The following is a 13,523-nucleotide window of genomic DNA, read 5'->3' as shown; positions in this document are numbered from 1 at the left end:
ACCTAGACAACCTGGTGATGGGAGTTCTGTTAAGACCTAGACAACCTGGTGAGGGGAGTTCAGTTAAGACCTAGACAACCTGGTGAGGGGGGTTCTGTTAAGACCTAGACAACCTGGTGATGGGAGTTCAGGTTAAGACCTAGACAACCTGGTGAGGGGGGTTCAGTTAAGACCTAGACAACCTGGTGAGGGGGGTTCAGTTAAGACCTAGACAACCTGGTGATGGGAGTTCAGTTAAGACCTAGACAACCTTGTGAGGGGGGTTCAGTTAAGACCTAGACAACCTGGTGAGGGGAGTTCAGTTAAGACCTAGACAACCTGGTGATGGGAGTTCTGTTTAGACCTAGACAACCTGGTGAGGGGAGTTCAGTTAAGACCTAGACAACCTGGTGAGGGGAGTTCTGTTAAGACCTAGACAACCTGGTGAGGGGAGTTCAGTTAAGACCTAGACAACCTGGTGAGGGGGGTTCAGTTAAGACAACCTGGTGAGGGGAGTTCTGTTAAGACCTAGACAACCTGGTGAGGGGAGTTCTATTAAGACCTAGACAACCTGGTGAGGGGAGTTCTGTTAAGACCTAGACAACCTGGTGAGGGGAGTTCAGTTAAGACAACCTGGTGAGGGGAGTTCAGTTAAGACAACCTGGTGAGGGGAGTTCTGTTAAGACAACCTGGTGAGGGGAGTTCTGTTAAGACCTAGACAACCTGGTGAGGGGAGTTCTATTAAGACCTAGACAACCTGGTGAGGGGGGTTCAGTTAAGACCTAGACAACCTGGTGAGGGGAGTTCAGTTAAGACCTAGACAACCTGGTGAGGGGGGTTCAGTTAAGACCTAGACAACCTGGTGAGGGGGGTTCAGTTAAGACCTAGACAACCTGGTGAGGGGGGTTCGGTTAAGACCTAGACAACCTGGTGAGGGGGGTTCAGTTAAGACCTAGACAACCTGGTGAGGGGGGTTCAGTTAAGACAACCTGGTGAGGGGAGTTCTGTTAAGACCTAGACAACCTGGTGAGGGGAGTTCAGTTAAGACCTAGACAACCTGGTGAGGGGGGTTCAGTTAAGACCTAGACAACCTGGTGAGGGGGGTTCTGTTAAGACCTAGACAACCTGGTGAGGGGAGTTCAGTTAAGACCTAGACAACCTGGTGAGGGGGGTTCAGTTAAGACAACCTGGAGAGGGGAGTTCTGTTAAGACCTAGACAACCTGGTGAGGGGAGTTCAGTTAAGACCTAGACAACCTGGTGAGGGGAGTTCAGTTAAGACCTAGACAACCTGGTGAGGGGAGTTCTGTTAAGACCTAGACAACCTGGTGAGGGGAGTTATATTAAGACCTAGACAACCTGGTGAGGGGAGTTCTATTAAGACCTAGACAACCTGGTGAGGGGAGTTCAGTTAAGACCTAGACAACCTGGTGAGGGGGGTTCAGTTAAGACCTAGACAACCTGGTGAGGGGGGTTCAGTTAAGACCTAGACAACCTGGTGAGGGGGGTTCAGTTAAGACCTAGACAACCTGGTGAGGGGGGTTCAGTTAAGACCTAGACAACCTGGTGAGGGGGGTTCAGTTAAGACCTAGACAACCTGGTGAGGGGGGTTCAGTTAAGACCTAGACAACCTGATGAGGGGAGTTCAGTTAAGACCTAGACAACCTGGCGAGGGGGGTTCAGTTAAGACCTAGACAACCTGGTGAGGGGGGTTCAGTTAAGACCTAGACAACCTGGTGAGGGGGGTTCAGTTAAGACCCAGACAACCTGGTGAGGGGGGTTCAGTTAAGACCCAGACAACCTGGTGAGGGGAGTTCAGTTAAGAGTTCAGTTAAGACCTAGACAACCTGGTGAGGGGAGTTCAGTTAAGACCTAGACAACCTGGTGAGGGGAGTTCTGTTAAGACCTAGACAACCTGGTGAGGGGAGTTCAGTTAAGACAACCTGGTGAGGGGAGTTCTGTTAAGACCTAGACAACCTGGTGAGGGAGTTCTGTTAAGACCTAGACAACCTGGTGAGGGGAGTTCTGTTAAGACAACCTGGTGAGGGGAGTTCTGTTAAGACCTAGACAACCTGGTGAGGGGAGTTCAGTTAAGACCTAGACATCCTGGTGAGGGGAGTTCTATTAAGACCTAGACAACCTGGTGAGGGGAGTTCTGTTAAGACCTAGACAACCTGGTGAGGGGAGTTCAGTTAAGACAACCTGGTGAGGGGAGTTCAGTTAAGACAACCTGGTGAGGGGAGTTCTGTTAAGACAACCTGGTGATGGGAGTTCTGTTAAGACCTAGACAACCTGATGAGGGGAGTTATATTAAGACCTAGACAACCTGGTGCGGGGGGTTCAGTTAAGACCTAGACAACCTGGTGAGGGGAGTTCAGTTAAGACCTAGACAACCTGGTGAGGGGGGTTCAGTTAAGACCTAGACAACCTGGTGAGGGGGGTTCAGTTAAGACCTAGACAACCTGGTGAGGGGGGTTCGGTTAAGACCTAGACAACCTGGTGAGGGGGGTTCAGTTAAGACCTAGACAACCTGGTGAGGGGGGTTCAGTTAAGACAACCTGGTGAGGGGAGTTCTGTTAAGACCTAGACAACCTGGTGAGGGTAGTTCTGTTAAGACAACCTGGTGAGGGGAGTTCTGTTAAGACCTAGACAACCTGGTGAGGGGAGTTCAGTTAAGACCTAGACAACCTGGTGAGGGGGGTTCAGTTAAGACCTAGACAACCTGGTGAGGGGGGTTCTGTTAAGACCTAGACAACCTGGTGAGGGGAGTTCAGTTAAGACCTAGACAACCTGGTGAGGGGGGTTCAGTTAAGACAACCTGGTGAGGGGAGTTCTGTTAAGACCTAGACAACCTGGTGAGGGGTGTTCAGTTAAGACCTAGACAACCTGGTGAGGGGAGTTCAGTTAAGACCTAGACAACCTGGTGAGGGGAGTTCTGTTAAGACCTAGACAACCTGGTTAGGGGAGTTATATTAAGACCTAGACAACCTGGTGAGGGGAGTTCTATTAAGACCTAGACAACCTGGTGAGGGGAGTTCAGTTAAGACCTAGACAACCTGGTGAGGGGGGTTCAGTTAAGACCTAGACAACCTGGTGAGGGGGGTTCAGTTAAGACCTAGACAACCTGGTGAGGGGGGTTCAGTTAAGACCTAGACAACCTGGTGAGGGGGGTTCAGTTAAGACCTAGACAACCTGGTGAGGGGGGTTCAGTTAAGACCTAGACAACCTGGTGAGGGGGGTTCAGTTAAGACCTAGACAACCTGGTGATGGGAGTTCAGTTAAGACCTAGACAACCTGGTGATGGGAGTTCTGTTAAGACCTAGACAACCTGGTGAGGGGAGTTCAGTTAAGACCTAGACAACCTGGTGATGGGAGTTCTGTTAAGACCTAGACAACCTGGTGAGGGGGGTTCAGTTAAGACCTAGACAACCTGGTGAGGGGGGTTCAGTTAAGACCTAGACAACCTGGTGATGGGAGTTCAGTTAAGACCTAGACAACCTTGTGAGGGGGGTTCAGTTAAGACCTAGACAACCTGGTGAGGGGAGTTCAGTTAAGACCTAGACAACCTGGTGATGGGAGTTCTGTTAAGACCTAGACAACCTGGTGAGGGGAGTTCAGTTAAGACCTAGACAACCTGGTGAGGGGAGTTCTGTTAAGACCTAGACAACCTGGTGAGGGGAGTTCAGTTAAGACCTAGACAACCTGGTGAGGGGGGTTCAGTTAAGACAACCTGGTGAGGGGAGTTCTGTTAAGACCTAGACAACCTGGTGTGGAGTTCCTTACTAATTAGTGACATTAATTCATCGATCAAGTAGAAGGTTGGAGCGAAAAGCCACAGACACTCCGCCCTCCCTGGAATGAGTTTGACACTTTGTAGCTGCGATTGTGTTGCATCAATTGGCTGAACCTCAGGCGGATATGATTCTATAAGGATAACAATGTAACTAATTGGCACATTAAATAACTGTAGATCGATATTAAAGTGCAACGCTGCAGAGATGATGATGTCATCAGCTCATGTCTTTTAGAGCATAACCAGGTCATGGAAATTGAATCTCATTCTAGTGATAACGCGCTTCTCTCTCTCTCTCTCTCTCGCCACAACAGCCAGGCGTTGGGCTCAAAACATTGGCTACAGTGTTGTGCAACGGGACGGACCGGTCCGACCCGAATCAATTCTCAGTAGTCCGAATGACGGCGCTGACTGAAAATCAGCCTATACGTTTTCGTAGGTGGCAGGATAATTAATGAGGAGGTAACTTGATTTAACTCTGATCGCTTCCATTAGAATAGTGACAATTATTTTCATGCCACGTGAGGATCCGGTCAAATAGGTGCCAGAATAAAACAGTCCAAAACTGAGTGGTACTGGATCCTGTCCCGGCAGGATCCGCCTAACATTAGGCACTTATGCTGCTGCCAGATGATGCTCGATTTATCTCAGTATGAATGGTCACCATAGCGACTTGGTTATACAACCTTTACATTGTGTGCGTGACCGTGTGTGTGTGTCCCAGGTGGCCATAGACTTTACAGCGTCAAACGGAGACCCCAAAAACAGTTGTTCTCTCCACTACATCCATCCATACCAGCCCAATGAATACCTGAAAGCCCTGGTGGCTGTGGGCGAAATATGTCAAGACTATGACAGGTAACGTATCAATTACCTAATCAATGAACTGTAATGGGACAATGATGATAGATTGTTTACTTTGGGCAAAAAGTTCCACATGACTCATTGCATCAAGTAATGTTATGTAATGTCAATTCAATTCAATTCAAGGGCTTTATTGGCATGGGAAACATGTGTTAACATTGCCAAAGCAAGTGAGGTAGACAACATACAAAGTGAAAATATAAAGTGAAAAACAACAAAAATTAACAGTAAACATTACACATACAGAGGTTTCAAAACAGTAAAGACATTACAAATGTCATATTATATATATATATACAGTGTTTTAACAATGTACAAATGGTTAAAGGACACAAGATAAAATAAATAAGCATAAATATGGGTTGTATTTACAATGGTGTGTGTTCTTCACTGGTTGCCCTTTTCTCGTGGCAACAGGTCACAAATCTTGCTGCTGTGATGGCACACTGTGGAATTTCACCCAGTAGATATGGGAGTTTTTCAAATTTGGATTTGTTTTCGAATTCTTTGTGGATCTGTGTAATCTGAGGGAAATATGTCTCTCTAATATGATCATACATTGGGCAGGAGGTTAGGAAGTGCAGCTCAGTTTCCACCTCATTTTGTGGGCAGTGAGCACATAGCCTGTCTTCTCTTGAGAGCCATGTCTGCCTACGGCGGCCTTTCTCAATAGCAAGGCTATGCTCACTGAGTCTGTACATAGTCAAAGCTTTCCTTAATTTTGGGTCAGTCACAGTGGTCAGGTATTCTGCCGCTGTGTACTCTCTGTTTAGGGCCAAATAGCATTCTAGTTTGCTCTGTTTTTTTGTTAATTCTTTCCAATGTGTCAAGTAATTATCTTTTTGTTTTCTCATGATTTGGTTGGGTCTAATTGTGCTGTTGTCCTGGGGCTCTGTAGGGTGTGTTTGTGTTTGTGAACAGAGCCCCAGGACCAGCTTGCTTAGGGGACTCTTCTCCAGGTTCATCTCTCTGTAGGTGATGGCTTTGTTATGGAAGGTTTGTGAATCACTTCCTTTTAGGTGGTTGTAGAATTTAACGGCTCTTTTCTGGATTTTGATAATTAGTGGGTATCGGCCTAATTCTGCTCTGCATGCATTATTTGGTGTTCTACGTTGTACACGGAGGATATTTTTGCAGAATTCTGCGTGCAGAGTCTCAATTTGGTGTTTGTCCCATTTTGTGAAGTCTTGGTTGGTGAGCGGACCCCAGACCTCACAACCATAAAGGGCAATGGGCTCTATGACTGATTCAAGTATTTTTAGCCAAATCCTAATTGGTATGTTGAAATTTATGTTTCTTTTGATGGCATAGAATGCCCTTCTTGCCTTGTCTCTCAGATCGTTCACAGCTTTGTGGAAGTTACCTGTGGCGCTGATGTTTAGGCCAAGGTATGTATAGTTTTTTGTGTGCTCTAGGGCAACAGTGTCTAGATTGAATTTGTATTTGTGGTCCTGGTGACTGGACCTTTTTTGGAACACCATTATTTTGGTCTTACTGAGATTTACTGTCAGGGCCCAGGTCTGACAGAATCTGTGCATAAGATCTAGGTGCTGCTGTAGGCCCTCCTTGGTTGGTGACAGAAGCACCAGATCATCGGCAAACAGCAGACATTTGACTTCGGATTCTAGCAGGGGGAGGCCGGGTGCTGCAGACTTTTCTAGTGCCCGCGCCAATTCGTTGATATATATGTTGAAGAGGGTGGGGCTTAAACTGCATCCCTGTCTAACCCCACGACCCTGTGTGAAGAAATGTGTGTGTTTTTTGCCAATTTTAACCGCACACTTGTTGTTTGTGTACATGGATTTTATAATGTCGTATGTTTTACCCCCAACACCACTTTCCATCAGTTTGTATAGCAGACCCTCATGCCAGATTGAGTCGAAGGCTTTTTTGAAATCAACAAAGCATGAGAAGACTTTGCCTTTGTTTTGGTTTGTTTGGTTGTCAATTAGGGTGTGCAGGGTGAATACATGGTCTGTTGTACGGTAATTTGGTAAAAAGCCAATTTGACATTTGCTCAGTACATTGTTTTCATTGAGGAAATGTACGAGTCTGCTGTTAATAATAATGCAGAGGATTTTCCCAAGGTTACTGTTGACACATATTCCACGGTAGTTATTGGGGTCAAATTTGTCTCCACTTTTGTGGATTGGGGTGATCAGTCCTTGGTTCCAAATATTGGGGAAGATGCCAGAGCTAAGTATGATGTTAAAGAGTTTTAGTATAGCCAATTGGAATTTGTTGTCTGTATATTTGATCATTTCATTGAGGATACCATCAACACCACAGGCCTTTTTGGGTTGGAGGGTTTTTATTTTGTCCTGTAACTCATTCAATGTAATTGGATAATCCAGTGGGTTCTGGTAGTCTTTAATAGATGATTCTAAGATCTGTATTTGATCATGTATATGTTTTTGCTCTTTATTCTTTGTTATAGAGCCAAAAAGATTGGAGAAGTGGTTTACCCATACATCTCCATTTTGGATAGATAATTCTTCTTGTTGTTGTTTGTTTAGTGTTTTCCAATTTTCCCAGAAGTGGTTAGAGTCTATGGATTCTTCAATTGCATTGAGCTGATTTCTGACATGCTGTTCCTTCTTTTTCCGTAGTGTATTTCTGTATTGTTTTAGTGATTCACCATAGTGAAGGCGTAGACTCAGGTTTTCCGGGTCTCTATGTTTTTGGTTGGACAGGTTTCTCAATTTCTTTCTTAGATTTTTGCATTCTTCATCAAACCATTTGTCATTATTGTTAATTTTCTTCGGTTTTCTATTTGAGATTTTTAGATTTGATAGGGAAGCTGAGAGGTCAAATATACTGTTAAGATTTTCTACTGCCAAGTTTACACCTTCACTATTACAGCGGAACGTTTTACCCAGGAAATTGTCTAAAAGGGATTGAATTTGTTGTTGCCTAATTGTTTTTTGGTAGGTTTCCAAACTGCATTCCTTCCATCTATAGCATTTCTTAATGTTACTCAGTTCCTTTGGCTTTGATGCCTCATGATTGATTATTGCTCTGTTTAAGTAGACTGTGATTTTGCTGTGGTCTGATAGGGGTGTCAGTGGGCTGACTGTGAACGCTCTGAGAGACTCTGGGTTGAGGTCGGTGATAAAGTAGTCTACAGTACTACTGCCAAGAGATGAGCTATAGGTGTACCTACCATAGGAGTCCCCTCGAAGCCTACCGTTGACTATGTACATACCCAGCGTGCGACAGAGCTGCAGGAGTTGTGACCCGTTTTTGTTGGTTATGTTGTCATAGTTGTGCCTAGGGGGGCATATGTGGGAGGGAATGCTGTCACCTCCAGGCAGGTGTTTGTCCCCCTGTGTGCTTAGGGTGTCAGGTTCTTGTCCGGTTCTGGCATTTAGGTCGCCACAGACTAGTACATGTCCCTGGGCCTGGAAATGATTGATTTCCCCCTCCAGGATGGAGAAGCTGTCTTCATTAAAATATGGGGATTCTAGTGGGGGGATATAGGTAGCACACAGGAGGACATTTTTCTCTGTTAGGATAATTTCCTTTTGAATTTCTAGCCAAATGTAAAATGTTCCTGTTTTGATTAATTTAATGGAGTGAGTTAGGTCTGCTCTATACCAAATTAGCATACCCCCTGAGTCCCTTCCCTGTTTCACACCTGGTAGTTTGGTGGATGGGACTACCAGCTCTCTGTAACCTAGAGGGCAACCAGTGGGTCCGTCTCCTCTATACCAGGTTTCTTGCAGGATGACAATGTCTGTATTACCGATTTCTTTGGTGAAGTCCGGGTTTCTGCTCTTTAGGCCAAAGGCAGATGACCTCAGGCCTTGGATATTCCATGATAATATAGTGAAGGCTTTTTGTTCCATAGAGTGTCCAATGTTGTTGGTCGTGGTTTGGCCTCAGGCCAGTAAGTGTGAGCAGAGCCTGCTGAGCATCTGGTACATGCCATTGGCTTCGGCGAGTGTGAGAGTGGGGGTTGGGACTGTTTGCCCGCTCACTACCTGGGCGTATGTGTGGCTTCCATGTTGAGGCCCTCTTTGCGGGGGTGGGGTGCATGGGGTGGGCAGGAGTGGCATAGGTCTGACCTGGGTGGGCCTAAATGGGGTGTGGGCATGGTTGACGTGGGGGGGTGTTGATTGGTTGGGGTGGGGGTGTGGATGTGTCTGGGTGTACTGTGGTCTGGATGTAATTCCTCTTGGCGTGGGTCCTCTATGTGTAGGTCCAGGGGGGGGTCCTGCAGATCTGGGAGGGTGTCTCGCTGGTCTGGATGGGGTGTCTATTGATCTGTTGCTCCTGTGTGAAGTGTTGGGGATACGTTTGAGAGCGATGTCCTTTAGAGTTCGGGCAAAGGTGGGCACTGCTGCCTTGTAGAGGTGGACCTGGTCATAGAGGCTGTTCAAGTCCAGGGTGGAGTGGTGGGCCAGGAAAACGTTTGGTTTTGAGGCACAGTCACGGGAAATACTTGCATTTACCCGCTGTATTGTGGCAGGGTGGAAGTCTTTTCGTGGTAGCAGGGTGGAGATAACCACTTGTGCGTTGGGGAAAGTAGAAGAAGCCTTTTCAATCACTCTCTTCAGTGCTGTGGCCACTCTTTCCTGCAGTGCTCTCAGGTCGTTTGTGCCTGTGTGTATTATTATGTGGCTGGGTGAGCCTAGTTTGGCCTCAGACAGAAGGTCGAGGGCACGCTGGGTGTTTGGACACCAGAGTTTAGACACACTGTGTTTGGGAAAAAGTTTTTTTTCTTCTATATATTTCCCATTTGAGTCCATAAGTAGTACAATCTGTGTCTTGTGTTTGTCCTCAGTGGGTGTGGGGGGGTTGTCAAAAGGGCTATCAGGGTGGCTGACAGGGGGGGTGCTCAGAGGGGGTGAGAGCCTCTGGGCTTGGGGTTCTTCATTTGTCTGTTCTGCTGTGATTTCGACTCTATGGTCAGGGTCTGGTGTGGACTGTTCTGCTGTGGTGTCGACTCTATGTTCAGGGTCTGGTGTGGACTGTTCTGCTGTGGTGTCGAGACTTTTGTTGGGTGCTGAAGTGGGCTGTTCTGCTGGCTTCTCTGTGGGGGTGGCCACCTCTCTAGTGGGTTGTTCTCTGTCACACGCCGTCCCCATCAACTTCTCCTCCATCCCCCTCAACCTCTCCTCCACCAGCAGTCTGATACTCTCCTCTAGTGCTCTGTTCTGCTCCTCTTTCTCCTGTTGTATTTGTCTCACCACTGTCCAAAGTGCAGATATGTCTCTGTCCACCTCCAGCTCTCCGGGTCTGGTTAAGGGGCTGTTGTTGTGCTGGACTGTTGTCTGGGTCTGCGCTGACTGAAGTGTAATCACCTGCTGTTCCAGCTCCACCTGTCTTACCTCCAGCTGGGTGAATTTGTCCTTCATTTCAATGAGGGAGTGGTAATCTGTGCTGGGAGGTTGACTCTCCACTGGGGGTTGCTCATCTGTGGGGTTACATAATGAAGAGGTCTGGTCTGACCCGCTCTGTGTGGGGGTATCATTATCAAGGCAGAGCTTCTCCTGCTGGGCTAATTCTTTGATTAGGTGAAAGTCCAGCTGAAACTGTTTGTGGTTATTCTGTACCATTACTGATCCGGATTTATAGATATTTATATTACTTAACTCAGAGTCCTCGTTATCAAGTATTCTGAGTTTCCACCCCTCGTTAATCCCCCCTCTCGTAACAAAGGGGTAGTGTGCTAATATAGCACTGTGCCATGCCAGGGGATGGTTTGTGTGGAAGATGAGGTTGCTGATGTTCCCATTTTTGTAATAGTCAGCAAAAAGTGTCTCTTGATTTTCCATAAGGAGCTTCTTCTTGTGGTCTTTTCTTGCCTTATCATTCTTTACATGCAAAGGGTACTGTATTTTAATTACCTCTGAACAGCGGGAGGGAGCTTCTAAGGCCTCTCCATTTGGTTGGGGTAGACTGTGTGACTCTCCTGCCATTGTTGGGCTAATGAGCTTTGACACCTCTCACTTGACACGTCAGTGCTAGTTGAAGCTGTATCAAGCTTGGCAGAATTATGTTAGAATTCAGTCCTTATAAAGTAATGTTGTGTATTTTTCTTCTTGGCTTTTGGAAATAAAATATTGTTTCAGACTAAACATTACTCACTCAGTTCCAGGTTGGATGGTGTTTTCAGGTTTCTGTTGTTTTCCAGAGAATTTGCTGTATAGGGTAAAAAATCCTTGGTTGTTGTGAACTTTCCAGGTGATTCCGTAATTCCGTCCAAAATGAGGTTGTAGGTTTTAAGTTTTGATTTGAAGTAGGGGTTATGTTGAAGAGGGTAGAATCCAGTATGTGTTCCTGACAAAAAATCCAAGTTTATCTAACTCCTAACCTATCTTTTTTAAAGAAAATGCTGAAAAATGCAGGAGCTCTGATCCTGACCTCTGCTCTGTCTCTCTCTCTCTCTTTCTCTCTCTCTCTCCCCATTTCTCTATCTCTGTCTCTCTCTCTCTCTCTCTCTCTCTCTCTCCCTGTCTCTCGCTCTCTCTCCCTGTCTCTCTCTCTCTTTCTCTCTCTCTCCCCGTCTCTCTCTCTCCCCGTCTCTCTCTGTCTCTCTCTCCCTGTCTCTCTCTGTCTCCCTCCCTCTCTCTCTCTCTCCTTGTCTCTCTCCCTCCCTGTCTCTCTCACTCTCTGTCTCCCTCTCTCTCTCTCTCCTTGTCTCTCTCTCTCTCTCTCTCTCTCTCTCTCCCTGTCTCTCTCACTCTCTGCCTCCCTATCTCTCTCTCTCTGTCTAGTGATAAGATGTTTCCAGTGTTTGGGTTTGGAGGTCAGATCCCACCTGACTTCAAGGTTAGAGATATTCAATCAAAGCTGCTTTGGGGATGTCTGGAGAGTGATGTTTGGAGTCGCCTAGTTGATCATACAAAATGGTGTTCTAGAGTTCCATTCCAGTAGATATTACACTATGTTGTGAGGTGTGTCTGTGTGTAAACTCCACTCTCACACGTTCCAGTAGATATTACACTATGTTGTGAGGTGTGTCTGTGTGTAAACTCCACTCTCACACATTCTCAGGTCTCGCACGATTTTGCCGTGAACTTTGATGAAGACAATCCAGAATGTTCTGGTGAGCATCACGCCTGTCACCCCTTCTAACACACACCCTTCTAATACACACACACACACACACACACACACACACACACACACACACACACACACACACACACACACACACACACACACACACACACACACACACGTACAATGTACACAACTGGCCTGGTGTGGGTGTGAGAGGTTATTTAAGTTAAGTTTATAATACACTAATCTGAATGTGTGAAATGATTCACTTTAAACATCTGGCTTGGCAGTGTCTGTGTGTGTGTGTGTGATGTGTGTTATCTACAAAGACAGGGCATCTCCTTGATCAGTAGAGGAAAAGGAGAATGTTTCAGCTACTTCACCACTGGAGTTGAGAGATCACGTGTTTGTTTATTTTTTAACTCTGTGTGTGTGTGTGTGTGTGTGTGGTGTGTGGTGTGTGTGTGTGTGGTGTGTGTGTGTGTGTGTGTGTGTGTGTGTGTGTGTGTGTGTATGTGTGTGTGTGTGTGTGTGTGTGTGTGGTGTGTGTGTGTGTGTGTGTGTGTGTGTGTGTGTTTGTGTGTGTGTGTGTGTGTGTGTTTTTTCAGGTATCCAGGGTGTGGTGGAAGCCTACCAGGGCTGTCTCCCTAAGATCCAGCTGTACGGACCGACCAACATCGCTCCCATCATACAGAAAGTTGCTTCTTCTGCCTCAGAGGAGATGCACACCAAGGAAGCTATGGTGAGGAACAGATCGGTGATCATTCATCAGTCATTTAGTATAAACATTGCCCAGCAACCTTCTTATGACTTACAGACCAATCAAAACATCTGCTGGCATAATATCACATTTGGTATATTTTGTTCTGAACCTGTCGGCTGACCTTTGAACCCCTTCATCATTTTCTCTCTGCCCCTCCCTCCCTCCCTTTCTGCCCCTCCCTCCCTCCCTTTCTGCCCCTCCCTTTCTGCCCCTCCCTCTCTCCCTAATTTTCTCTCTCTCTCTCCATCTACCCCCCTCTTTCTCTCCCTCCCTCTCCCCCCCCCCCTCTATCTGCCCCTCTCTCTCTATCTTTGCCCCTCTCTCTCCCTGCCCCTCTCTCTCTCTCTCTCTCTCTCTCTCTCCCTCCCGCTCTCTCTCTCTCTCTCTCCCCCCCTTCCTCTCTGCCCCTCTCTCTCTTCCCTCCATCGCTCTCTCTCGCTCTGCCCCTCTCTCTCTCTCTCTGCCCCTCTCTCTCTCTCTCTCTCCCTCCCTTCCTCTCTGCCCCTCTCTCTCTCTTCCCTCCCTCTCTCTCTGCCCTCCTCTCTCTCTCTCTCGTGCCTTTTCTCTCTCTCCCTCTCTCTCCTCTCTAGGAGTATTTCATCCTGTTGATCCTAACAGATGGAGTGATAACAGACATGGCTGACACTAGAGAAGCTATAGTCCATGCTTCCCACCTGCCCATGTCTGTCATCATAGTAGGAGTGGGAAACGCTGACTTCAGTGACATGCAGATGCTGGATGGAGACGATGGAATACTCAGGTTAGTCTGTCAGTCTGTCGTATAACAACATTTAGGATGTGTAGGCCGTCATTGTAAATAAGAATTTGTTCTTAACTGCCAAGTTAAATAAATAAAATAAATACAAATATAATAGTTAATATTATACGTATATATATATATATATATAATTATTAATGATAATGTGTCCCTAGGTCCCCAAAAGGAGAGCCTGTTCTCAGAGACATTGTCCAGTTTGTTCCCTTTAAAGACTTCAAACATGTAAGTGTGTGTGTGTGTGCGTGTGCGTGTGCGTGTGCGTGTGCGTGCGTGCGTGTGCGTGCGTGCGTGTGTGTGCGTGTGTGCGTGTGTGCGTGTGTGCGTGTGTGTGTGTGTG

General features: G+C 46.7%; 1 protein-coding gene across 1 annotated transcript in view; it reads left to right on the top strand.

The window, feature by feature from the left end:
• The window catches only part of LOC110487914 (copine-4), a 59,811-nt gene that overhangs the window by 41,928 nt on the left and 4,360 nt on the right, over positions 1-13,523 (top strand). The window contains exons 12-17 of the mRNA XM_036970664.2: positions 4,495-4,628; positions 11,357-11,411; positions 11,637-11,688; positions 12,254-12,387; positions 12,999-13,168; positions 13,342-13,408. Of these exons, the coding sequence (XP_036826559.2) occupies positions 4,495-4,628; positions 11,357-11,411; positions 11,637-11,688; positions 12,254-12,387; positions 12,999-13,168; positions 13,342-13,408 (612 nt within the window). The remainder of the gene's footprint in view (positions 1-4,494; positions 4,629-11,356; positions 11,412-11,636; positions 11,689-12,253; positions 12,388-12,998; positions 13,169-13,341; positions 13,409-13,523) is intronic.

Source organism: Oncorhynchus mykiss, chromosome 30 (genome assembly GCF_057628025.1).
Source record: "Oncorhynchus mykiss isolate SJ-2025 chromosome 30, ASM5762802v1, whole genome shotgun sequence".
Classification (NCBI taxonomy): domain Eukaryota; kingdom Metazoa; phylum Chordata; class Actinopteri; order Salmoniformes; family Salmonidae; genus Oncorhynchus; species Oncorhynchus mykiss.
The sequence above is the reverse complement of the archived record's forward strand: the minus strand, read 5'-3'. Positions and strand labels throughout refer to the sequence as shown.